This window comes from Monosiga brevicollis, genomic scaffold (genome assembly GCF_000002865.3).
Source record: "Monosiga brevicollis MX1 MONBRscaffold_11 genomic scaffold, whole genome shotgun sequence".
Lineage (NCBI taxonomy): Eukaryota > Choanoflagellata > Craspedida > Salpingoecidae > Monosiga > Monosiga brevicollis.
This window is the reverse complement of record NW_001865048.1, coordinates 257,345-282,335: the sequence shown is the minus strand read 5'-3', so window position 1 is coordinate 282,335 and position 24,991 is coordinate 257,345. Positions and strand designations below refer to the sequence as shown.

General features: G+C 54.7%; 5 protein-coding genes across 5 annotated transcripts; 3 read left to right on the top strand and 2 right to left on the bottom strand.

Annotated features, from left to right (window-relative positions):
* Positions 1 to 333: 333 nt before the first annotated feature.
* On the top strand, positions 334 to 9,784 carry MONBRDRAFT_25665 (uncharacterized protein; the record flags this gene model as incomplete). The annotated part of the gene is made up of 30 exons (XM_001746135.1): positions 334 to 457; positions 626 to 770; positions 883 to 932; positions 1,038 to 1,078; positions 1,162 to 1,189; positions 1,286 to 1,356; positions 1,472 to 1,528; positions 1,681 to 1,887; positions 1,984 to 2,109; positions 2,207 to 2,324; positions 2,519 to 2,688; positions 2,856 to 3,101; positions 3,207 to 3,345; positions 3,434 to 3,579; positions 4,394 to 4,508; positions 5,248 to 5,354; positions 5,852 to 5,952; positions 6,057 to 6,162; positions 6,590 to 6,709; positions 6,980 to 7,087; positions 7,188 to 7,263; positions 7,395 to 7,429; positions 7,539 to 7,616; positions 7,704 to 7,826; positions 7,925 to 8,497; positions 8,618 to 8,668; positions 8,736 to 8,810; positions 9,079 to 9,147; positions 9,246 to 9,341; positions 9,428 to 9,784. The coding sequence occupies 30 exons, from the start codon at positions 334 to 336 to the stop codon at positions 9,782 to 9,784; spliced, it is 3,858 nt and encodes a 1,285-aa protein (XP_001746187.1).
* An 802-nt stretch (positions 9,785 to 10,586) lies between these two features.
* Positions 10,587 to 13,977, bottom strand: MONBRDRAFT_25664 (uncharacterized protein; the record flags this gene model as incomplete). Its single annotated transcript, XM_001745989.1, has 8 exons — positions 10,587 to 11,663; positions 11,879 to 11,926; positions 12,012 to 12,068; positions 12,175 to 12,261; positions 12,381 to 12,751; positions 12,850 to 13,015; positions 13,531 to 13,834; positions 13,928 to 13,977. The coding sequence occupies 8 exons, from the start codon at positions 13,975 to 13,977 to the stop codon at positions 10,587 to 10,589; spliced, it is 2,160 nt and encodes a 719-aa protein (XP_001746041.1).
* Positions 13,978 to 14,287: 310 nt separating this feature from the next.
* Positions 14,288 to 15,391, top strand: MONBRDRAFT_37173 (uncharacterized protein; the record flags this gene model as incomplete). Its single annotated transcript, XM_001746134.1, has 4 exons — positions 14,288 to 14,486; positions 14,609 to 14,706; positions 14,801 to 14,917; positions 15,028 to 15,391. 4 exons carry the CDS (start codon positions 14,288 to 14,290, stop codon positions 15,109 to 15,111), a joined length of 498 nt encoding a protein of 165 aa, XP_001746186.1. The 3' UTR covers positions 15,112 to 15,391.
* A 1,246-nt stretch (positions 15,392 to 16,637) lies between these two features.
* Positions 16,638 to 22,612, top strand: MONBRDRAFT_25662 (uncharacterized protein; the record flags this gene model as incomplete). The annotated part of the gene is made up of 9 exons (XM_001746133.1): positions 16,638 to 16,895; positions 17,098 to 17,463; positions 17,486 to 17,618; positions 17,749 to 18,131; positions 18,274 to 18,359; positions 18,478 to 19,201; positions 19,290 to 21,079; positions 21,169 to 22,003; positions 22,433 to 22,612. The coding sequence occupies 9 exons, from the start codon at positions 16,638 to 16,640 to the stop codon at positions 22,610 to 22,612; spliced, it is 4,755 nt and encodes a 1,584-aa protein (XP_001746185.1).
* A 421-nt stretch (positions 22,613 to 23,033) lies between these two features.
* Positions 23,034 to 24,292, bottom strand: MONBRDRAFT_25661 (uncharacterized protein; the record flags this gene model as incomplete). The annotated part of the gene is made up of 3 exons (XM_001745988.1): positions 23,034 to 23,140; positions 23,260 to 23,632; positions 23,792 to 24,292. The coding sequence occupies 3 exons, from the start codon at positions 24,290 to 24,292 to the stop codon at positions 23,034 to 23,036; spliced, it is 981 nt and encodes a 326-aa protein (XP_001746040.1).
* Between the last annotated feature and the right edge of the window lie 699 nt (positions 24,293 to 24,991).

Sequence of the window (24,991 nt, the reverse complement as noted above, 5' to 3'; positions counted from 1 at the left end):
AGAGATGTGTTTTAACGCTCCAAAACCCGCACTCCATGTGGTTTTGCTGTTTTCTTTTGTTTGATAGCCATTGTTGTAGTTCCCACTCACACGTCTACGCAGTCTGGTACGTTAAAAGCGCTTGACCGAATCACACACGCATGCACAGAGAGAGAGAGCTTGACGGGGGTCAAGTGAAACGGCAGCCCGCAACCGGCGATGGATCGACCGCCCGGGCTTGCTGATGCCCGCCGTGGTAGATGGGGGCGTGGGGGTAGGCCATTGACAGGGATAGTGCAAGGAGTGGAAGAGGCAAGGGGCAGCGGGTTGCATGCAAGAAGTGACCAGGGTGATATGGGATGCGCCTCCCCGTCGTCGTGTGTGTGTGTCTCTCTCTCTCAACCGAGCTCGTTGTTGGTCGTTGTGCCTTTAGAGACATCGGCCCCCCGCGTGCGCGTCAGGCGTTCAAGCTGCAAAGGTATGTTGTTCGGCTGCTCATGCCCGCACTTGATTCTATGCCTTTGCTCCTGTCCCCTCTCCTGGTGTCTTGGTGGTCCATCTCGTTAGAGGTTCTCCGCATCCTGGTGCTTTGGTCGGTCTGATTGCGCACATGCTCTGCTTGCTCTGATTGGCCAAGGGACCTTAGGGATGGACAAGGACACAGATCGGCTGCTGCCGCCCGAGCCGCGGGAGCGGCAGACAAGCTCTCGCTCTAACCAGAGCGTCGTCAGCGAGGATGAGTTTGTCTACGAGGGCTGCAATGCCTGCAATCCCGTCCATTGGAGCCACCGGTCCGTCGTGCTCAACTGGAACCACTTTTCGTTCCTTTCCTCGGCCGCCCCCTTTGGGCTTACAGGAATTTAAAACTTGTCCTTAACCCCGTATGCTGGCCCGTCCCGTTAGCTTCATCTTTCTTCTTCTGATCTGCTTCTTGTCCTTTGGCAACTACTTTGGTGAGCCTTGCCACCTCCAGCTTGCCTACCCTCGGCCTGGATCACCCCAGCCTGCACCACTTTCAAACACGACTTAACCAATTTTGCCGCTTTTGATGCTGATAGTCTATGACAACCCCGCCGCGCTTCAGTCACAGTTCAAAAAGGTGAGTGCGCATTGTCCACCCGAACGCGCTTGGTCCGATTGGTCATGGGTTTTGACATCTGCTCATGTCGTTCTGTGGAGTAGGATATGGACATTAACACCAGTCAATTTAGTGCGTGGACTTTGAAACAAGACGGATCTTTCCAGCCATGACAGTCGTACTCATGCGAGCCTCCCTAACCCTCAAACGCATGCTTCTCGCTCACAGTGCTCATGTACTCCCTCTACTCCTGGCCCAACGTCGTCCTTTGCTTCATTGGCGGGTTTCTGATGGACAAGGTACCCTCTCTCTCATCGAGCATCATTAACGGCTTCCTGCCCTTCTCGCACTCTTGATTTTGAAGTTGAACTCTATTCTTCTTCCTCACTTGTCGCTTACCCCGTGGTTCCTCAGGTTCTTGGTCTCCGTCTCAGCGCCATTCTCTTTGCCTCTTTCGTCGCTGCAGGACAGGTTGGCTTCATTCGTGCCGCGGCCACGCTTGCTCTCGTGGCTTTGGGCTCGCACAGCCCCATTATCGGCCCTCTAAACAGGAGCACTTCCAGCATGCTTGCATCTCGTCCTCATGCCCTTCATGATCCCACCCCGTGTCTGATCGCGAGTAGTGTGTGTGCGCGGTCGGTGCTTCCATTGGAAGCTACCCCCTCATTCTCGTCGGTCGCCTCATCTTCGGTCTCGGTGGCGAGAACCTTGCCGTGGCCCAGAACACTTATGCCGTGTCATGGTTCAAGGGCCGTGAACTAAACATGGTCTTTGGTCTCCAACTCTCTTTCAGTCGTGTTGGCAGCACTGTCAACATGATCACCATGGGTGTACGTTGAGCTTGCGCCGCCCCAGCGGCACTTCTCTATCCACACGCCTCCCATGTTCTCTCACCCGGGTGTCCTCTCTTTGCCTTCCTTTCATAGCCCATTTACAACGCCATTGGCGATGGCGAGGGCGGCCACCGTGTTCTTGGTACCGCCCTCTGGGTTGGTGCCGCCCTTTGCATTTTTAGCTTGCTCACTGCTTTTGCTGCTGCCTTTCTGGACCGCGTAAGTTTCCTCGCCTTGCCATGGCCTTGGCTTGACCAAAACAGGTGGAAATGGTCCCCACTGATCATGACACGTATCGCTTGCCATTGATCTGTAGCGAGCGCAACGGATTTTGGGGCGTGGCGCCGCTGAAGTGGGCGAAAAGATTCAGCTCAAGGACATTCTTTCCTTCCCCTACAGCTTCTGGCTCATCTCCATCGTTTGCGTTGCCTACTGTGCGTCCCCTCTCCCCCTTGCTTCAACTCCCTTCTTTGCTCCAAGCCTTCCCTGCCTTCCCTTGGGGACAAGCGCGTTGGGCCCGCACGTTTTCTTGCTCACGCCTCTTCGTTCATTTGACGGTGGCTGGAATGTTGCTGAATATCATTTGCTTGGTGGGCTTTACCACCTTGTTTTGTCTGCGGCCTTGTAGATGTGGCCATTTTCCCCTTTATTGGCCTCGCCTTGGCACTGTATGAACAAAAGTTTGGCCTGCCAGCTGGCACCGCCTCAACCGCCAACAGCCTAGTATATACCATTTCTGCCGTGGCTTCCCCACTCTTTGGCTACGGCGTGGACTTGTTGGGCCGTAATCTGACCTGGGTAGGCCAAGCATGCCTTCATTCTCACTCGCCACCACGTTTCTTGACTTCATGTTTCAAGAGGGCCTGGGCGGTCTCTTTTTTTTGAGACAGTGGCTTGTTGGCAGTCAATGTTTTTTTTCTTCTTGCTCTTGACTGACTTGGGTTTGGTGGGCATGGCATTTGCAGTGTTTGGTGGCCATCGCCACGACGCTCGGCGCACATGCACTTCTTGCATATACGTTCATCAACCCCTTTGTACCCGTGGTGATCATGGGTATTGCCTATTCCATGTTGGCCAGCGCGCTGTGGCCGATGGTGGCCTATATCGTCCCCGAGCATCAGCTTGGCACGGCGTACGGCTTCATGCAGGCTGTCCAGAATCTGGGTCTTGCCGTGATCAGCATGGTCTCTGGCCTTATCATGGACTCAAAGGTCGGTTCACACGCCGGTCCCATCGACCGCAGCCAAAAACGTCGATAGACCAGCCTGGAATCTCACGCTACCATCTTGCACTCCCCCCCATCCACCACGTGGCAGGGCTACTTGTGGCTCGAGGTCTTCTTTTGTGCTTGCATTTGCCTGGCACTGATGACCTGTGTCCTTTTGTACCTGGACGATGCGGCCAAGACGGGCCCGCTCAACTTGAGTGCGCAAGTCCGTCAGCAGATTGAAGATGGTATGGTGGCATTGCACCGCGTTCAGGCTACAATGTCAGCCAAAGCATTACGAGCGATGTACTGACCCTTTAAATTACCTGCGTGTAGCTGCCAAAAGTGCCGCCGAAATTAAGCAAGAGGAAAGCGTTTATGAGGACCGTCTCGTCAAGCCGCAATCGCGAATGCAGTTGCGCAACCGTCTCATGTCCAAGCTGGGTCTTCAGTTGCCAGCTGGCGTGGCTCAGTCGATGATGGTACGTCACGCGCTGCAGGCCGTGTGCTACAGTCATGGCACAACGGCTCTCGACTTTTCTCATTTTCTCGCTCAATTTTCAAAATCTTCTCCAGGTCCGCCACCGTGCACCAAGCGTTCTCAAGTAAAGAACACAGTCAACAAGTCATGTTGCTTGACCCCTGAAGAGTCTTGGAAAAAGCTCGATTCCGTTTTTGGTTCTTTTGTCTATTCGTTTTCATCCCCTCGATTCATCCCTTGCTCAAACCTTCTCGAGTTTACCATCTTTGCATGTCTTGTCCATGTCTCGATTCCTTTTGCTTGTGCTTGTTTTCTTTTTTTTTTTGGCCTGTCTGAAAGATGTGTTGCACGTAACTTGTGTTTGCTCTCCTCTGTTTTTTTTGTTCTCCGTGGTCAGCCTCCCGAAGAATTGGTGCCTTTTCTCTGCGTGTCTCGATGTACTCGTCTGTAGCCTCTGCACAGGGACACCCGAGTTTATTGCAACGCTGCCAATGTCACGCGCAAGAGTCCTGTATCTTTCGCGCAGCGAATTAATTGCCACACCAGGCATTATAGAGTACATTGACAGTCTTTTTGCCCGGGTTGATGATTAGGTAGAGAGCGTTCTGCACGGGGTGTGTTGTGGGGAACAGAGGTCGATCGTCCTGTCGACCACCGTATAAGCAAAGCGTGGCATCACCGATTCAGCACCATTTACGAAGAAGATGCACCACGAGCCAGCCAACACTACGCGACTCACCACCGCCGTCACCTTGACACAGACAGAGTTGACGTAGAGTTCCCCTTTTGGATCTCGGGCCACACTAAACATACAGGCCCGGAATGAGCAACAACAACAACAACAACAACAACAACAACAACAACAACAACAACAACAACAACAACAACGAAAGAAGACGCTGGCCAAAGCGAGCGACTTGGGTTCAAAAGGTGAAGCAAAGGGCACTCAGTATACCTGACGAGATCTTTGTACAGGTCTCGGGTTGTATCAAAGTAGGGTCCAATGCTGTCCTCATACTGGAGTCGTGGTAACAAGAGGCGCAAGAGTTCATGCATGCACGTGCAGAATCCCATGTTAGCGTGCATTGTGTGATGTGAACACTGGCTTGCTGACTGCCCCAGTCTCTCGGCAAACGCCTGAAGTCAGCTAACCCACCTGATTGAGAGGGCCGCCATAGACAAGGTGGGTAAAGAGCTGGAAAATAAGTTCGCCACGCTCATCCTCATCAAAGATGTCAAAGCTCTCGTCTTCGGCCATAATCAGGCATTTGGCCAACTCTGACGGAATTTCGTAACCATCGACCCATTCGGGCACACACATTTTGATGGCACCGTTCTTCCGGATGATCTCTTCCAGTCGCCAGGTGCAGTGGGCAAGACAAGTGAGACGGTTGTATGGGCGAGGCGGCGTGCATTGGCGTGCATGTGTGAAGCATGCAAAAGGGTGCAAGGCAAATGAATTGCGTCCAATTGAACCTTTACATACCGTGCTCGTAAAGGCGATCAAAGAAGCTCATTGTCAACGCCGCTGTTGCGACATGCTCGTACTCGACCTTCTCCGCCTATCGCGAGCCACTTGCTCAGAGTCGGGCGCAAAGACCGCGTCGCACATGCCCCAAAACCAAGTTTTGCCCCTTGCTGAATTGCTCCTTGTGACAACACGAGCCAGCGTACCTCGACATGGCCGAGCGCCACCCAGGAGCCGTTGACGGTTGCGAGGAGCTGAAGTTTCTGCTGCACAGCCGGACTGGCAAAGAAGGACTGCATTTGCGGCCGGTCAGAGCCTGGCACCAAGATGCATCCAGCAAACAGGAATTCAAACAGACCTTGACAAAGGCCTCGAGGTCATAGCTGTGATAGGGCTGGTCAAAGGTAAACCGCTGCCCTCGCAACGTTTGATCGAGCGACCTGCGCAGTTGTTGGTGGTGTTGTCAGCGAGAGCTCGACACGACCCGGATACGACATCTCATGACTCCAAACAAGAGCTCTCACCATTTTGCCAAAACGTCGCGGACCTCCTTTCGTGCCAAAGTGGGCAGCTCGTCCAGCTGCGGTTGGAAATCGAATCGAGCTGCCGCCGCCATCCTGTCGGTTGTCAAGAAAAGAACAGAGAGAGAGAAGAGAGAGAGTTTGAGAGAGAGTTTGAGTTTGAGAGTTTGAGAGTTTGAGAGAGAGTTTGAGAGAGAGTTTGAGAGAGAGAGAGAGAGTGAGAGCATTTGTCAGCATGCAGATGATGTTGTCAAGAAAACAGTTGTTGTGTTTTGTTGTTGCAGTCTCAGTCTCAAGCTGACCGTTACAAGAAGATGGCGCGTCAGGCGGCTGGCGAGCCGGCGCAGGCGGCGCTGGCCGATAAGGATGCGCTCGCGGGGCTGAGGTGTGGCGGCTTTGGGCTTGAACGGGTGGTTGATTCTATCGATTGCTGGGTGACGTCGACAAGACTCATGACGCGCCCTGACTGTGTGGTCCGCGCATCATTAGAGCCTTTCTGGCCGATGCCGATGATCGAATCGCTGCCCTGGAAGCCTCGACCAGCAGCGAGGTCTCTGACATGCAGCTCGACTCCGCCAATACCTCCTTTGATACGGTACGAGAAGTTTTGCTGTCTCATTTTGCTGCTTTTTTCATCTGTGCTCATGGTGAGGCTCTGAGAATGCAGGACGACGAGCAGCAACAATCACGGCCCTGGCAGACAGCACGAACCAATCAACCCCGATCGGTTCATGCTGTGGTCGCACCGCCTCGCGATTCCAACCATCGCCACCAACCTCGAGCTCAAGTCGCGCCATTCTCACCCTCAGCTCCTGTGTCAAGACCTACGAACTCGACCACTCACGTCACAACGGCCGCTCTGATACAGCAACGTCACAACCTCGAATGCGAAGAACAACGCCGACACGCTGAACATGTGCGGCCGCCCACCTGATTCGCTCCCAGATTTCTGGCTAGCCTCACGTACATTCAACCACCAACTCACATGAGCTGAACATCATGCCTTTTAATGCTTTTTGCAGCTGCGTGAGAGTATTGAGGAATTGAAAAAACAAGTTCATGTTGCAGAGGCACGCGCAGCTCGGCTCGAGAAGGAGCTCGTGGCTTCGGAGATGCAGATCGATGCCGTCACACATGCCAAGGTCAGCCGGCGCAGGCGCAGGCATGCAAGTCGCTGTTGTTTGAAGCCTGCGTCGATCCGCAAACATTGATACGCCACCTCCTTCGTTGTGTTGAGTTTAGGAGGCAATGCGCCAAGAACTCGAGAATACACGCGATCGAAATACTCGTCTAGCGGTTCGCTATTGTCTCCAACTTGCTGTGCTGTGCCTGCTTTCAAAGTGTCAAGTCGCTCTGTTGAATAACCTTGGCCCCGTTGCAAACCCTGGTGACATGGGCATGCATTCTTGCAGCAAGAGCAGCAACAGGTTTTGCAGACCCTGTTTCGAGCACCCCAAACCTGGCGCTTGCCCGCAGCCACGAAGCATGCGCTGCAACAGGGACCCCAGACAGCCGTCAACGTGCGTATTTGCCCCACCTGTCGTTGGTGTTGTCAAGCTCGCTCACTTGTGGGTTGGCTCGGCGTTATTGGACTACACTGCCATTGGATGTGTCTCGTAGCGTTGCAAGCTGCAGTTGGATGTCGTTGCGGGCCAGTACAGCGCCGATCTGGACAGCCTGGCCCACCAAGTTGCTGGTTTGTCTTGTACCAGCCGTTTTGGGCCACTCGCCGTATTTGTGTCGATTTGAGGAGTCACTTGTCCCGTCTTGTACGGCCCATCCCTTCTTGATATCAATCCTTTTCTGGCTCTTGTGTGAACGCCATAGAGTTGCAGAGTGCCAGCGAAAGCGATGCTAGTCAAGTATGTCCAACCTGAACCCTCTTCCTAAGTGGAGAGCACTGTGTAATACCTTGCTCTCCAAGCAGCTGCATTTTGCCTCACTCAACACGCGTGATGGCGCACCACGTAGATGCACGAGCTGCACGAGCAGCTGGTTTCTGCACGCACCGAGCTCGCTCGTACCAAGGCCCACCTGAGTGTTTTTGAAGTGCGGCCTGCCCATGCAAGCGCTTGCTGGCCACTCAAGATGAAGTTTGCCATACTTTCTCATCGCATTGATTCCTTTGCAACACAGGAGTCTGCCTCCCCAGACGAGGCGCAACGACTGATGTTGCGGGACCGCGAACGGCTGGTACAAGATGTCAACCAACTCACCCGCGAACTAACCGAGGCCAAGAAGCAGCTTGCAGGGGCCGAGGTTTGGCTTGCTTTCGGGCCCTTGACCTTGCCTATTGGCAGCCAAGCCATTGCCAACCAGCCTCACTTCCATCTCTATGGCATGATTTGATGTCACAGGCGTTCAAAGACGCACAGCATGCTCTGGAGCTTGCGCACAGCGACGCACAGCACCGTGCTGAGGTCATGGCGGAGAAGAACGCCCATCTTCAATGGGAGGTACGATCGTTAGCTTTGGACTATTGTATCAATGCACGCAAGAAGCAGATCCGTCGCTTCACCACCTTTTGGATTTCGTCGCAGATGGCCAACTTGCAGGAGCAACTGCAGTCGCTACAACACCAGCGCCGGCGCGAGGAACAGGAAACAAACAATGCCCGAGACATGCTGCGTGAGCAGCAATGTATCGTCGAAGCCTTGCAGTGCGTGTTGTGGGCTTTTATCTTTGTCAAAACACCAAGCATGCGCTGCGACCTAGTTTCACCGTCCATGCTGGCTTCCAGGGCGCAGTCGCGCGAGTCTTTGCAGAAGGAGTTTGATCGCCAGCTGCAGGAGATGACCAAAACGAATCAACATGAGATGCAACTCATCAAGGCACGCAGCACCGAGGTCCACCGTCAGGAAACGGCTTCCCTTACCCGGGAGCGTGATGACGCCATTCGCGCTCGTGAAGCAAGTGAAGCTCTTCTCCAGGTGAGGTTTCTCAGCAGACGCCGTGTGCACAGTGCTAGGCAGTGACCAATATCCCGCCTCACTTCACGAAATTGACTTGCGCGCTGGAACTGATGTGTGCTCCCGCGAATGCTCGTCCAGGCGGAGCGTGCAGCGAATCGAGAGCTCTCCAATGAGATCAATGCTCTGCGCGTAAGCTCCCTTGGACTTGTCCGGTCTTGTATTTGCGCACACGTGCTGAGTGGCTGCTTGGGCTTAGATACAACACGAAACGAGTGGAGCGGCGGAGCGGGCCAACACGCATATTTTGCAGTTTGAACTGGACCGTGCCAAGGTACTTTGCTGGTCCAGGCGGAGTTTTGTCCCATTGCTTTTTCCGCTCAGTACTCAGCTCACAGCGAGAACATTGCAGACGGCATTGGAGCTTGCACGACAGGAGACGGACAAAGCAAACCACGCGCTGGCCCAAAGCCAGCAAGACAAGGAGGTAGATGCTTGAGTTTTATTGAACATTCGTCTACTTGATTATTTCTTATTCTTTTTTAACTGAGGTCTGAAGATGGCCAAAACTTTTTGCTGATGAGTGCTTGCTGACGACTCAGGTGTTGACTCGTCGCCTGCATGAGGCTGAGCTCAATGCCCAACGCCAGACCGTCGCTATGGAACACACGGTAAGCGAGAGTACTATGAGGATCATATGGTTGCAATGATCTCCTGTTTTTTTTTTTTTTTTTTTTTTTTTTTTGCATCATTCACATGGGTGCTGTAGGCGGAGCAGTTGAAGGCCAAGCTGGGTGCGTATGAGTCCATCGAGCAACAACTTGACGACGCGCTCCTCAATGTGGCGTCAGCTGGCCATGCCTCGGTATGTGTGGAAGCATGGCTCAACCTAAGCAGGCACGGTATGGTCGGTCGCACACTGCTCATCCTTTATCGTCCACGCCCTGGTAGGGTCCGCTTATGAGTGATCGGGCGGGCATGCGTGCGGTTCAGCTGTCACGTGAGGTATTGGCCCTCCGGAAATCTCTCGGTGAAGCGCAGGCTGAAGCAGCGCGCATGCGCACAGAACTTGAGACTAGCCAAAGTGCAGCGGCGGCTTTGGAGCAGCAGCTGGCTCAAAGCGACCAACCATACCGCTATCTCACAGCGCGACTCCGCGAGAAAGATGCTTTGGTTACAGAATTGCGACAAGAGATTCAACGCTATCAGGAAGACCTGCAATTAGCCCAGGAGCAGCAGGTTCGTGTGTGTGTGTGTGTGTGTGTGTGTGTGTGTGTGTGTGTGTGTGTGTGTGTGTGTCGCTCTTGAAACATTGGCTACAAACTTGTGTGCAACTCACGCGCTGTGCCCATTTTCATGTGATTGCTGTGAAGGCCTTGTGCAACCATGAAATTGTTCGCCTACGAGAGGAACTTCACGTCTTGGAACATGTTCATCGCGAGGTGACAGCAACCAAGCGCAAATTGAGCGAGTTGCTCGATGTGCCTGGAACGACGACGCCGGTACCATGTGTCGAGGACGACGCTAAATCTTTGATTGTCATTCACAGTTGACCTTTGCTGTTTTCAAGCCGGCCGGTCCGGTTAGGTCGTTCAGACGCACGCACGCACGCATGCTTGCAACCCAAATCTATTTATCATTTGAGTTATTATTTTACTGCTCTCCGTGTCTGTTGTCCCACACCCTTGCGCCCGACATTGAAATTTCGAGACACCGAATGTTTTGAGACACCGAATATTATGCCGTTGAGACAGTCGTAGGAAGCTAGATACTGCTACTGAAGGTACATAGTGTGTTGTCTTGCGAGATGTTCGTTCATGCGGTCTGCATAGAATAAAATTGAAATGGAACTGAAGAAGAAAAGGGCGCCAAAAACGCCAAGCCGAGAGCTCTAACATGTCCATGGACCCCCCCCCTTTTTTTGATTTTAACATGCAGGGCGGCGATCGAACGTGGTGTGGTGCGCAACATTTGGGAAAAAAAATCGGTCCAGAGCGCTTTGCTGTTTCAAGTCAGCAATGGGTGAGCGCACGGCTCGTCAATGTGCACAAACGAGGAAGTAGGCTTAGCAACATTGGCGGCAAAACGAAACATGAGTAAACCTTTCCAGCTAAACATTAGTGCACTCATCCATCTGAGCAAAGGGGTTCGAGGCGTGAAAGCGAATGGTTGTGGGTTTGGTCGTGGGGGCAGAGGCTCGCTTGGTCGGCGCTGCGGTCGTGTTCCGCTCGTTGATCGTGTTCGGTGGCAGAGACAGGGGTCGTGCGGCGCGCTGCTTTGTGGTATCGTGTGCCGGTCGATTTGCAGACCTGGCAAAAGGGTTGCGAGTGATGGCGGGCTGCTTCAAGTTCGCGTCAGCGAGATGCATCGTGGATGTTGTGGTTGAGGGCGACGCGGACGTGGACCCTGTGACCAGGCTGTCAGTATGGGATCGAACAAGAAGCTTTGAATCACTGGCACCGCGTGGGGGCAGCGGCGGTGCAAAGCGAGCAAGCAGACTTTGCGAGCTGCCCTGAGCAGACGGTGCATTCGAGTTTTTGCGTGAGGGCACAACGCTGGCGTACAACTGATCGTTGACGAGATAGAACCCCTCGCGAATGTCACTCTCGCGCGAGGTGCGGCCATTACTGTAGACCGAAGGAGAGACCGTTTCCTTGTGGCTCAGCGCGCCGCACTCTGCACATTGGTCAACTTGGAGAGGTGGGTTGTGAAAGTTGCATGCGCGACAATACCAGCTGTCGCGCTCGAGATTGAAGTCAAACTCGCGCAGCATGACCGCTGCTGGCAGTATTTGGCTTGCTCGGCGTTCACGTTCGTCTCGCTCCTCCTCGGACGAGCCCATGCTTTTGAGGCTGCCGTCGTCCCCATCGTCGTCCTCACTGTCCTCGCCGCTACTTCCGTGATCGGAAGCAATGAGACCACCATCGCTCTCTTCTCCACTACTCCCATGATCAGAAGCGATGAGGCCACCACCGGCACTGCTGCTCCCGGAGGCGCTGCTAACGGAGCCAGACGCGGAATGGTCACTCCGCAAGGTGTAGGGCCGAGGTGTGTTGGGCACTGGGGGTGGCCCATTTGAAGCTGGTGCCTCGATGCCCGACGAGGGCAGGCGGTATTGGTTGGGCAGACGGTCGGCAATGTTCTCAGCAGACGAGCGCCTTTCAAGGATGCTAGCTAGATCCACGCTCTGTGGTCGCGCACCGCGGGCGCCACGCCCGCCACGCCGATGACGCAGAGGCGTGTGCGTCTGTACTTGAGGCCGGCACTGAGCGCCTGCACCCGTGCCTGCTGACTGCTGGAGAACAAGTGCGATCAGGCAGCAAGGCGGGGTTTACAGTGAGTCGGACATCACGGGGTGCGGGTTTGCACGAGGTTTGCTACGAGGCGGCCAAAAGTTGATACCACAAGCAGAGTGATGAGGGTAGTCAAAGCATTGAAGACATCTCCGGCCTATGCAAAACGATACAGCATCGGTGAGAGACAGGCCGAGTGAAGAGAGACGTCAAGGGCATGATCATTGCAACTCTGGTCGTACTGCGGTAGTGCGCAGCACATAGCATTTTTGTTGCTTGCCCAAGCGTGCCAAGTCCACCTAGGAAAGAGAAAGATTGAAAGCGTAAGGCAAATGGTTCGTATAGATGGAGGGGCTTGGTTTGCTATTCGAAAGAGAAAGAAACAAAGTGGAGCTGGGCACGTACAGCGAGCATGATGGCAAGATCATCAGCAGACACAATCTCACGAAAGCACTGGCGCACGTCTTCGATTGAGGCAGCTAAGATGGGGAGCTATGCGAGTGTGGGCAAAAGGGGGGAGGAGCAGCGGGGCCGGGGAATGAAGGTAAGGGGGAATCAAAATTAGCACAGCCGGGTGGGGAATGGGCGTGGGCAGAGTGCATTCAACTGACATTGTTGCTGGCATTGACAAGCTTGAAAGCCGAGGTTGTCAACACAACTTTGACGTTGACGATGCGCGGGTTCTTGTCCTTTGCACGAATGGTATTTTGCAGCTTGTACACGATGGCCTCGGCTGAATCCGCTGGGTCAGCCACCATTGAACAGAGAAACTGAGGCGAAGGCAGGAGGGAAGAGGGGGAGAACGAATTGGGCCAAGGGCAGATGTGAGGCATGGATGAGCCGGTGTAGATCTTGCACTCAAGCAATTGGGGATAGAGACTTACGCGAGCCGTAAACACCATGCCTTCTCCTTCAAAATCTGCTAGGTCATACTGTAGGTCATCAGTGCTGGTCTCTTCGATGCTGCTTTCATCCGCATTGGCTGCAAGCAGGGCGGGCATGAGGCCGGCAAGTGTGTGCAAAGAGCGATGGGTTGCCCGACCGTACGATCCACGAGGAGGGCGTGCATGGCAAACTTACGTCGGAGAAAGCGAACCATTTGGCGAAAGCGCTCGCTAAACCGCCGGTTGGTGGCGGGGCTGGTTGGCGGGGTTCGGTTTTGAGCTAGGCTAGCACTAGAGTGGGCAGTGGACATGGCAGCGGTCCCGCGTGTGCCCCCGCGGCCAGATGAAACGCAAGGGCTGTGCTGGGCAGAAAAAAAAAAAAAGGAGAACGCGCTCAAGGGAGCACTTTAGCTGATGATGGACGTGCAGCACGTCAAAATTGGCAGCGAAGGTCTGGGACAAGTATAAGACCAGCACGAGGCGCGCAAGCGCTCATTGAGCGTTGGACCACAAGTGGGCGTCTTGATCAGGCAAGTCTCGAGGCGATGCCGCCCGTTTCCGCTCTCGTGAAGACAGGGCGATGCAGACCAAAACACTTTTGGCGGCCCACGTCTCTCTGCTTGCTTCATGGGACACCGAACGATCGCAGGTTCGAATGGCTCCCCGGAGCTGGGTCGATCGCCAACGCAATGCACCCAGTTGACACCGCTCCAACGCCCCAGCGACAAGGCGACGCCGACAACACGTTGAGAGCAGACGGAGCCGCCCGCGTTGTCGTCAGCTGGGCACGAGATTGTGGGCGCCGCCGTTTTTGGCTCGGTGGCAAACAGTTGTTGAAGAAGAAATTGCAGTTGTTGCAGATCTCAGCTGAAGGTACACTATAGACACATTTAAAGCATATGGTACTTTCTATGAAGAATATAAAGCTTGTGTAGAAGTTGTGGATGACCACTGTTTTTGTCCCACCGCTCGAGCGAGCTGCGAAGTAAGTGAGCATATCTTTTAGTTTTGCTGACTTTTCACGACGGCAGTCAGGGGATATCCACAACACACGAGAGAGAAAGAGAGTGAGAGAGAGAGAGAGAGAGAGAGAGAGAGAGAGAGAGAGAGAGAGAGAGAGAGAGAGAGAGAGAGAGAGAGAGAGAGAGAGAGAGAGAGAGAAGAGAGAGAGAGAGCGCGCGCTATTCTCGTCTTGGTCGTGTGTGTGTGTGTGTGTGAGCGTGCAAGTCCGTGTGCGCGGAGGTCAGTCTGCGGGTCAGGGCCAAGTCACCCACCCCCTGCACGGTGAATTGAGCTGGCGTGCGGCGTGGTGGGGATGACGCATCGTCGTAGCACGCCCGGCGCGGCGGGCGGTCCGCCCGTCGTGCTTGAGATGAAGGAACTGCCCACCTATCCGGTATGCCCGAGGCAGCACTCGTTCCGCTGGTCGCTCTGCTCTGTCAATGGCGCTGATGGTCAACTGGTTTTGAGGAGTCCATTGGTTAACCGTGGCTTTGTGCGATTGCAGCCGCTTGATGAGAAGCCGGCTGCTATTCCAGAGGATGCAGAGTTGATGTCGTTGATGGAACGGCATCAACGGTATCAAGGGGCCTTTCAGGTCCTGCCCTATCACGTGGCCAAGGTGACTCGCATCCATGGTGCGTCAGAACAACTCCGGCCAGCAGTCCCCAGAAAAAACATTCGGCAACTCTCATCAGTCTAGACGTATTGACGCTCATCTTTCCCCCGGGGAAATCGATCTGGACATAGGCACCGTGGAACGTTACGCAGATGCGTCGCGCCAGAGTATGCAGCGCAAACAACTCGCAGCCTCGATGGAGATCTGGGATCAAGGTGAGGGTTCCAGGTCTCACTTGCAATCAGACTTGAGGGTAGTTCTGCCTTGTCTCACCCCTGTTCAATCGATTGTCGCTCCCCCGCCTCCTCCACCCTCGCACTATGTTGCGCATAATCAGGCTGGGGCATCCCCACAGACTTGATGCCGCCCAAGAAACGGCGGGCAGCAGGGTCTCGGACAGCGACGGGTGACGGGGCAACTGCCTCCAAACTGGCGGTACGGCGCGAAGCTATCGATGTGCTTGAATGCCTTTGCCGTGTGCGGGTCTTCCTTACGTTCCATACGGTTTGTGCTTGGGTTACCCTTCTAGAAATTGCGAGCCTTGACTGAGGGTGCCACGGGCGAGGAGGACGAGGCCGAAAGCGACGAGGAGGACGAGCTGGGCTCGGACTTTGAGCTGGATGATGACGAAGAAGACAACGAAGAGGTGCGGCCGCGTTCATGCTGCATGCCGGGGTTCCACGAGCAACCAGTACGCCGCAGCAGGCGCAACCTCATGCCACGCTTCCCGCTTGTTCGTCTTTCTTCTTTCTTCAGGGTGGGGACTATCTGCAATCCTACTATGAGAATGAGGATGACACTTACGAGCGTCAGGAGGAGGATACTGAAGAAACTTTTTGAAGCGTTGCGACTTGTATATCACAACAATAGCACCCTGTTGGCGTGCCTTATGGTTTGGTGCAGCACGGCATGTCGGCATGCGCGCAGTCGTGGGGGTGGGTACCATGGCTCTTGATGTGGCCTTGTCCCTCTGTTTGGTTCACCATCCCGCACACATTAATGACGCTTGCCCGGAGACTTTCCTGACACATGTCTTTTGCACTCGTGTTGAAACCGAAAGTCACAGCAGCGCTCAGCTGATCACGTCATGCAGTCCAAAAGGATAAATTCAAAAGAGTCAAAATTGAAAGTCGGCTTTCCCCGTTCTCAGGGCCAGTTGTTCATCATGGCAAAGCCCAAGTAGAGCCAGCCGGCAATCAGCGTCAAACCACCAATGGGTGTGATAATGCCTATCATGCACCCCGGTAAAATTACCCATGGATACCAGCCACGTGAATGAGCCTGGGTAGTTGCGTTGGGGTGAAGGGACCAGCTGCCTTACCGAGCTTGGGCATGTCCAAGAGCACGAGTGCGTAGATGGAGCCGGAAAATAGCGTTGTGCCAATGGTCAAAAGCTCGCCTACAACGATGTCGAGAATTGCTGGTCTTGAGATGCATGGCTCCAATCAGGTGAGCAGATAGAAAGGCGTCATACAAGCGTACCAGCACGCAGGGCAGACTGGCGCTGCAGAATACCACACGCAATCACTCCGACGCCATGCAAAAGGTGGTAATGCGCTGCGGTTTCCCACGCCTGCAGCGCAAGTGCACGGGGGCGATCGCGGCGTCATGAGCGGTCAAGGACAGCAACCAGGTGCCTTCGCCTGTCAACCAACCTTGAGGCGCTTCTCCTCCCGAATGTGATTGCGAAGACCATGGGCACCAAAGGCGCCAAAGGCCACGGCCAGCGCCGTGCTATAATATCATACATGTACATGACGCCAGGAGCGTGAGACGCCACAGTCATTGCCACCACGCGCCGTGCTACGACCCTTTTTCGTCCCGATATACACACATCCCCAAACCTCAACCCCATCCTCATCAACTGAGGCGCTCAGCCTTTGCAGCATGCCACCCAGCCTGTCCCGGCGTCCACCTCACAAGAGCCGCCAGCCAGAACGGCGAACGGTGGTGGCGCGCCCACTGACCCAAAGGCGCCGAGCGCGACGAGCTGCGTGCTGCTGGAGGCGATTGTCAGCATTTTCTTGGTCTGACAAAAATGCCTCTTCAACAACTCACCAACTCTCATCAACAAGTTGCTCTACATCTTCATGTGCTTCTGCATCAAGTCGTATATATCGTTCAGGAAGTGCATTTGTCGAATGTCAGATTATTTAACTGGTGCGCGCAAACGGTCTCGGACCGGTGCTGCCCTGCAGCTGGCCACTGGCGCGGCGCCCACAACTGCCTGTTGCTGGTGTGGAAGGTGTATTATACATCAAGTACATTGGTGTGGCGGGGCAGGGTTGGACGCGGTCAGCCTTGTGGCTTGGTACTCGATGATCATCGCATGACTGGAGAGTTGCCGGCGCATGGAGAGCAGCACCATGGCGCACCAGGTGGACGCGCAGCCCAGCCTGGGGCCGGATGGCCTGTCAGCCGATGCTCATTCGGATGATCGAGTTCGAATCAACCTTCATGGGCCACAGCTTGAGGCTCTTCGCCGTTCCGTGATTGAGAAGGGCCAAATCACCATCTTTCTCTCCAGTCCCTTTGTCACCATGGAGCACGAGCGGACCCTCTTTGTCGAGTCCTATGTACCCATGCTCAAAGCCACCTGCGAGTCGCGTGGCATTCTGCTGAAGGTGCGATACTAAATCAATGAAATTGTCGGGCTGGTTGCGGTGGGGGGGGGAGACAGCCCCAATCGCAGCCAGCAATTGCCAGTTTTTCGTGCATCATCGCTTCCTGGTCGTCCAGGGCGATGTCAAGCCTCGTACGCAGGGCCTGGCTCATCTCCCACGTTTGCCCGTTTTTGAATACGTCTTGCTTCGTGTGTGCACACAGGTGGTGGATCTCCGCTGGGGCATCACTCAGGAGCAAGCTGACGAGAACGAAACCCTGCTGATCTGTCTCAAGGAACTATCGCTGAGCGACATTTTCGTTGGGCTCTACGGCCGCCGCTACGGGTCCTGCTACGACCCCGCCGACCCGAATTCAGCCTGGGTCCTTCATAACTTTGAGCAGGCCAAGGCGGAACATCCCTGGATCATGAACTATCAGGATCGCGCTGTCACGGAGATTGAGTTTCGCCACGGCTTTCTAAACAATCCAACTGCGGTGCGATTGCCAAATATCGCTCGTCGCATGCATCGCATGTCCCCCAATGGCAGCCTCTGCCCGACCAACCATGTCTGCACATGCCTGATTTTGGTACGCAACTTGTTCATTTTAGACACCTAGCTTCGTCGCATTTCGGGACGCCGCCTACGATGAGCGCATCTATCAAGAGGCGCTAGCTAAATCGGACAGAGGGCTCGCTCGAAAGTACACCCCACCGCCACCGGGGCAAATTGCTGCACTTCAACGTGAGAACCGATGGATGCACTCACCAAGGCTCAACTTGTTGATGTATCGCTCGCTGTACCTTCTTTTCCCTTGCCCCCACGCTTACCTATCAAGGTGCACACCTTTTCCTGTACGTTTCCCCCATACTAGGGTTACGACAAGAATGCTTCAATGCCGCCCTGAGCGCGCAACGGGAGGGCAAAGGTTGTCTCCTCCTTCGCGATTACGAAGAGCCGGAAGATGTAGTGCTGGAAATGTATACCTTTGTGCGCAAGCTACTTCAGTCCATCCTGCCCGTCATGTCCGTCACGCACGAGGCCCGCATCCTCAGGAACCATCGCGCCTTCAGCTTGGCAAAACAGCGCATGTTTGTTGGTCGGACAAACTTTTTGGCCGAACTCAACAAGCATGCTTATCCCTCTGACACGTCAAGCCATGATGGCAAGCTGATTTGTGTGGCTGGTGAAGCTGGGCTGGGCAAATCTGCCGTCCTCGCCCGCTGGATTCACGCCTACCCGCATGCCGACACCACCGTATGTCTGGGCAGGTGGCCCACGTTGTCGCCTGCACCCCAAGAGCCTTCTCGCTGCTCGCTGCAGATGCCATTGTTGTTCATTGGCCGCGTGAAATCAAATGCTTTAATCTCACGCCGCTCACGACGGCCGTTGGGGGTAGGTTGCTTTCCATCACCTCGGTTGCGATGCCACCTCCACCTCTCTGCACGGCATTCTGAGCAACATTGCCCTGCAGCTCAACATCGAGTACGTGCGCTTGCCGCCACACCATCTGTGCAGGGGTGTCTCGCTTCTGACCGCACCCAGACTTTGCCAATCTCACCCCTTCTTACAATTTCACGGTTGCGCATTTGCGCGCTTGCAGAGTACCTGAGAGCCATGATCTTCATGCCGTCTTTGAAGCGTTTGTCGCTGCAGCCAGCGCCCTGACCCCAGCACCAACAGGCAATCCACCTCCCAGCAAGCGAGCTCACCAGGCTAGCTCGACGTCGACGCCCGTGACCCAGCACATCTTCTTGGTCCTTGACGGGGTCAATCGCCTGAACGATACCACTTACACCTGGCTCCCGGGTCGTCGCACCTTTACTATGGAGTGGGTCTCCGCGCTGGTGCAACGCGTTTCTGGCTTGACCGTCATCGTCTCCACGTCGGACGAACACCAGCTCAGCCGCTTGCGCCAAATGCATGCGGTCATTCTGCCGTTGAGCCCACTGGCGCCGGACGAGCAACGCGCCATTGCGGAGGCGCACATCTCGGCAGCCTCCAAGACGCTGCCCGACCACCTGCGCGACCAACTGCTCGAGAATCCCCACACCACAAATGCACTTTTCCTCGAATTTGCTTTGCAAGAACTCGTGCAATTTGGTCGACACAGCCTGCTGCCTGGCAAAATCCAAGAGCTGGCTGCCTGCACCAGCCTGCAAGAGCTCATTGCTGTCATTCTCAAACGCCTTGAAAACCTCTTCATTCACGTGCCTCAGGCCAATGGGCGTAACGTCGTCGCCAATGTATTTTGTTTTCTAGCTTGCTCTCGCCACGGCTTGACCATTGACGATGAGCTGCGCCCGATTCTCGGTCTCGATTCTCCGGTGCGTCATCATTTCTCGTTTTCACGGCAAGGCATTAATGCTGACTAACTGCCGTACCGGGCCTCCCACCGCGCTCTTGTGTTTGCAGCACATGTCCCTCAAGTGGTCCCAGTTGTACTTTGCAATCAAGATGTTTTTGACTGTGCGCGATGGCGCATATAACCTCCATCACGACGCTATCCGCCAGGCCGTCAAAACACATTACCTGCAGGATACACCTGGCTATCACCTTGCCCTGGCCGCCCTCTTTCTTTCCTTCAAAGGCCGATGCCGACGCGACACCCTCGATACCTTTCCAACACACCATCGAACACTCGATGAGATCGAGGCGCACCCGATGTTGCGAGAAGTTCGTACAACCTGGTTCCCGTCATCTCCGCCTGAAACTACCGCGGAACGCCTGGCATCCGTGCCCAGTGCGACCACGCAGGCCTCCAATACTACGGTGGTGGGGTCAGGCGCGCTTGATCTGCGAGCGCTCTCGGAGCTTCCATTTCACCTTTGTCGTGGCCAGGCGGTCGATTCGGCCATTGCGCTTTTGACCAGTATTCCTTTTCTGCATGCCAAGTCTATCGCAGGTCTCAGCTTTGAGCTGCTCGAAGACCTTGAGCTTTTGCGTTCCATGTCGAGCCACGATGGCATTCGCGCCTTGCACCGGGTTGTGCAGACGTTCCGCTACGATTTTGTACGTAAGCAGCATAACCTATGGCAAGCCCTATTGAACCAGCCCAACAACGGCTTTTGGCACCGTCGTGCTCTGTCAGCGAGCAGGCAGCGTCCCCTACACTCTGACACTGAGCGCGATTTTCAGCTCCTGCCTTTGCTTCTGGAGTGGCAAAACAAGCCCAACACGCGTGACGTGTGTCGTGGCATTTTTTCTGAGCACACCGGCATTGTACACGGCTGTGCTGTTTCTCTTTGTGGTCGCTTTGGGCTCAGCGTCGGACGTGAGGGGGCAGTTTGTTTTTGGGACGTCGAGCGGCATCGGCTCGTGAGGCGTTTTGATGCGCACGAGGGCAAGGTGTCGGCTTGTGCCTTCGAACCCTCTTTTTCGGAGCCTACCTATGCTGTGTCAGGGGGCAAAGATCGAAAGTTGATTCTGCACGACTTGGCAACGGGACACGATGAACTCTTGCTCGAGTGGTCTGGCAGCAGCAAGAGCGGCGAGCTCGTACGTTGTGTGACACTGCGCGTACCCGCTGCAGCGCTACCGCATCGTCGCGCCGCCCTGCGCCGACAACGTACAGAGCCCAGCAGCGATGGTGCTGGTGTGGCCGCCAGCGTCCGGCCCTCCTTGACCTCCGAGTCGTCGGTGGAAGACCACACGGATGATGTCGACGTGGTGGTTGTGGGCACAGGCGACCGCAAAGTCATTGTGTACGATATAACCGGCCGGCAGGTCATTCATCGTTTGGAGGGCCACCAGGGTAGCCTTCGCGATCTGGCAGCCGTGCCCGATCTGCATCTCGTACTTTCCTGTGATGCAGTGTCTGTGCGCATGTGGAATGTCTGTACTGGTCGGCAGGTGGGTGTCCTGGATGGCCTCGCCGATGTGTTCGGCGTAACCGCACGTATTGCTCGGCCAGATGTGAACGAGGAAAGCGCCACGCGTGCCTTGCTTCAGGTGGCAGTGGCGACGGGCAAACAGGTTGACCTGTATGAGGCTTTCTGCGTCAATGACGCCTGGCGATTGTCCCGATCTCGAAGTTGCGTTGGCCCACGCAACAAGGTGCGCTGCACCAGCTTCGCCGACGATGGCCAACTTGTGATTGGCGGAGCCGATGACAACCAATTGCATTTGTGGCGAGTTCGCGATGGCACCTTTGTCACCTCTATTGCTGGACACTCAGGTGCCATCAGTCAGTTGTCAGCCCTCGGGTGAGTCTCTTATGCGTGTCGTTGGGGTTCATGGGTTAATTATTGTCGCTCCAGTGTCTCCTCACACGCGTGCTGCGCTCGCGATGTAGGGACACGTTGGTCTCCAGTAGCTGCGACAAGACCATGCGGCTTTTCGACCTGTCCCATGGAACGGAAGGTCTAAATGAGGCAGCAGACTCGCAATATCTTCCTTTGCATCGGGCTGCCGTTCTTGGGTGTGCATGGGTTACCAGCCAGAGCTTTTTGACAGCCTCAGCGGATGCCGCAGCGAGCGTGTGGGGAATCTCTCTGCAGAACGAGCTGGCCTATCGTGGTCATTCCAACTGGATACTTTGCTGTGACGCTATGCAGAGTGACGTTTGCTCTTGGGGTGCGTGCGCCGTGGTGGGCTCGCAAGACACCACGCTTTCTGTTTTTGATTTGACACAAGGCCAGGCACGGGCCTCGCTGCGAGGCCATTCTGGTCCCGTGACGGGCTGTTGTTTCGTGGACGATTCGCACGTTGCCTCGTGCAGTCAAGATGGAACTGGTCGTCTATGGCGCTTGGATCGACAGAATGATGTGACGTGTGTGTGGACCTTTCGGGCCAAAGAGCCCCTGCGTGCCGTTGTGGCCATGCCAAACGCAGATGGACCTGACCAGGTCGTGTTTGCCTCAGAACAAGGCGTGGTGTACCTCGCATCAGTCTGTGGCGATGGCAAAGCCAATGTCATCTTCCAGGCAAAGTCAGCGGTGACGGCAGTGGTATGGTTGTGGAGCGAGTCCCTGCTGTTTGTGGCGACGCAATCTGGCAACGTGTATGCACTGCAAGATCCCATGTTTACCAGGCCAGCGCCCGACAGAGGAACGGAAGTGGACACACAAGAATCGGACAATGCGGTCAATTCGGAGGCACAGCCGGAACACGTCGTGCCAGCTGAAAATGTTGCCATTTCTGAGCGGGCAGCTCCTGGTCCAACCCGGCACGGACGTTTTCGCTCTTCGGCCCGCTCGATCATGGCTTTGAGTCGGCTTGTCAATAGTAAACCCTTGGCGCGTATGTTGAATGCTTGTCAATAAAATCCAAATGGGGTGATCATGTTTCTCCTTGTGGCATTTCAGGCATGGGGACTCATCTGCATGTGGGCGTTCGACAACATAGGCTCCCATGATCTTTGGCAAACCTTGTGGATCTTTTCAGCCAATGATGTCGTTGTCGATCTTGCGGTGACACCAAGCTCTAGCGTGCTTGCTGTCGCGTGCAAGAGTGGATCTATTGTGGTAAGGCAATTTGGATTTTGGAAAAACTGGCCCTGCATTGCATGGGCTACGTGGCTTTGTCTCCCTTACTATTGGGTTGACGCACGTTGACAGTTGATTAGGGGCCAAACGGGCGAATCGCTGACCCAGTGCAAGGCCGGCGCCAATGCGCTGTCATCCATTGCAATCACGTGCTCGGCCGACAACTGCCTGCGCCTGGCCGTCGGGGATGTGGTGGGGCACGTGGCTCTGTTGGATAGTCAGGAACCGCTGAGTGCGCTCTCGGTCCCGTGATGCGCACTCTGCAGCACCTCCTTGCACGTCAATTGCATAAACCTCTAAACAGGAGTTTGAATTTGAATTTCGCTGTTTTTTTTAAACCCCCCCCGAAGGCATGATTTGGGACTGCAAGCAATGTGAGGGTCCGACATTTTCAATTCGACTTTGTGCCCGACCCCAATCCGCCGTATTCACTCTTCACAACTTGACAAGGTTGGCGAAAAGAAATAGCAACGGCGGAAAGCAATAGCAACACAATGACAACCACGACACACGCCTAGTGAGCTGCATGAGTGCAGCGATTCTGATAGAGGCACGCGCAGACCATGCGCAAGCTCACAAGGGAGAGAGATCGGCAAGACACCGAAAAGAGTCACCAAGATGCTGCTCTTGAGGATTGAAAAATGAGGACTGAAAATGTTCCAATACGCTGAATTTACCGACCCGCCTTGAAAGGGGGCAGGCGTTCGTTCTCGGCTGATTTTTCGTTGACAGGTTGAGGCGACTTGCGCAGCTGAAGCTTCGCATACGTATACACCAGACCTGATATCATTCGATGCAAACAGGCGGACGAAGTGAAATTCAAGAAACAATGTTGGCAGGCATTCATCTTCGAAACAATGGCAATGGGTGGAGAGACGATTGAGGGAGGATTCACGCACCGGCAAGTAGGCCAACGCAAACGCTGAAGGCAAGCTTGGAGTCCATCTCCGTATTAAAAAAGACAATGCTGATGAAGGTGATGGGGATTTTGTTCAAGGCACCGACCATGCTGTAGGTGGTCGGCGAAGTAGCATTAACACACCAAAAGACACTGAGGCTGAGACCGGTACCAATCACACCGCTAAAGATCATGGCTGAGAGAAAGCCCGTGTCGCTGAGGCTCGGGTAGTTGACAGCCTCAAAAATCTCGCCCGACCCGACGGCCGAAAGAACCATGAGTCCAGCACAGAGAAGGTTGTTGTAAAAGCTCATGCCCCATTCGGAGAGTTTGGTCGTTTGCTTGGCTCGGCGCATATACAGCACGTAGGCTGCCTATTATTATGACAAAATGGGAGGGAGAGGGTGAGAGTCGGGAAGAGGGAAGGCAAATGTGCCTCGCAGCAAAGGGAGACGCGGTAACGAGCCAAGAATAGTCGGTAGAATTCACTCTAATCCGATGAAGAGGCAGGGTCAGACACGCTGGGAACCGACCTGAGAAAGGCAGTTGAAAGACATCCAGACGTAGCCAGCAAGGTTAAACTCAAGGTCGTAAAGGCTGACGAGGACGGAGCCAACTGTCATCATCACAAAGCTGCCGATGATACCGGGGGTCACGGTTTGTCCGAAAAAATACCAATCGCCAAAGGCAATGACCAGGTTTGTCATGTTCTTGAAGACGGTGAGGACGGGGATGCTGAGAAGGGTGATAGTCTTGCTGCCGGTGTAGAGCATGAGTCCAAAGAAGATGGTCACGGGGCTCCATTTTTTGGCAGTCTCCATGCTAAAGGGCTCGAGGTCAATGTACTTCATGGCACTGAGGCCCCACAGGCAGAGCACAGCCACCACTGATTGGAAGATCAGAAGGCACGCCGCATAGTGAAAGTCGTAGACGGACAGAACCAGCTTGTTGGTGTAGATCATGGACATGGAGCAGGCACAGTAGGCCAGGATGGGTAGAACAGCGCCCGAAACGCTGTTGGCTTGGGCCTTCATGGTGGCCAGATGATCGTTACAACCTTTGTCTTTACACAAAAGGGGAAACAGCAGCAGCCAACACATTCACATTCGACCCCACGTGCAGAGCTTCGCCAAAGGTCAAGCAGCGTCAGCGCAGGGCACGGGTCTTTTGAAAAGGTCTGTTGCAGCGCACGCGTGGGGAAAAGAGCGCCTGCGAATGCGAATGGAGAGTCCAGCAAATGAACACGTGTGAGGAAGCGATTGGGGTTGTGTGGCCGCTTTTAGACAGTCATGTGAGCATGAGACGCTGCCATCAAGCGCCGTCGTGAAGCTTCTTGCGCCCCTTGCTTCATCCGTTTTGAGGTTTTTGATCTACCCCCTTGCTCCCACCTCTTTGCCCTTCCCCCTACATAAGCTCTCTCTGCTCCCTCTCAAACAAAACCTGATTCATATCTGGCACCGCTGCCGTTTATTACTGTTGCCCGCGAGATCGCCAACGCCACAGTACAACGTACCCATCAAACGTAACGGCAGTGTACCGAGAAATAAAAAATGAAAAAGACACATGAGAGAGAGAGAGGGAGAAATGAATTGGTTTGGTCGGTTTGAAGTAAAGAGCAAAGACACAAAGGAAAAGTACAACTAGAGAGAGAGAGAGAGAGAGAGAGAGAGAGAGAGAGAGAGAGAGAGAGAGAGAGAGAGAGAGAGAGAGAGAGAGAGAGAGAGAGAGAGAGA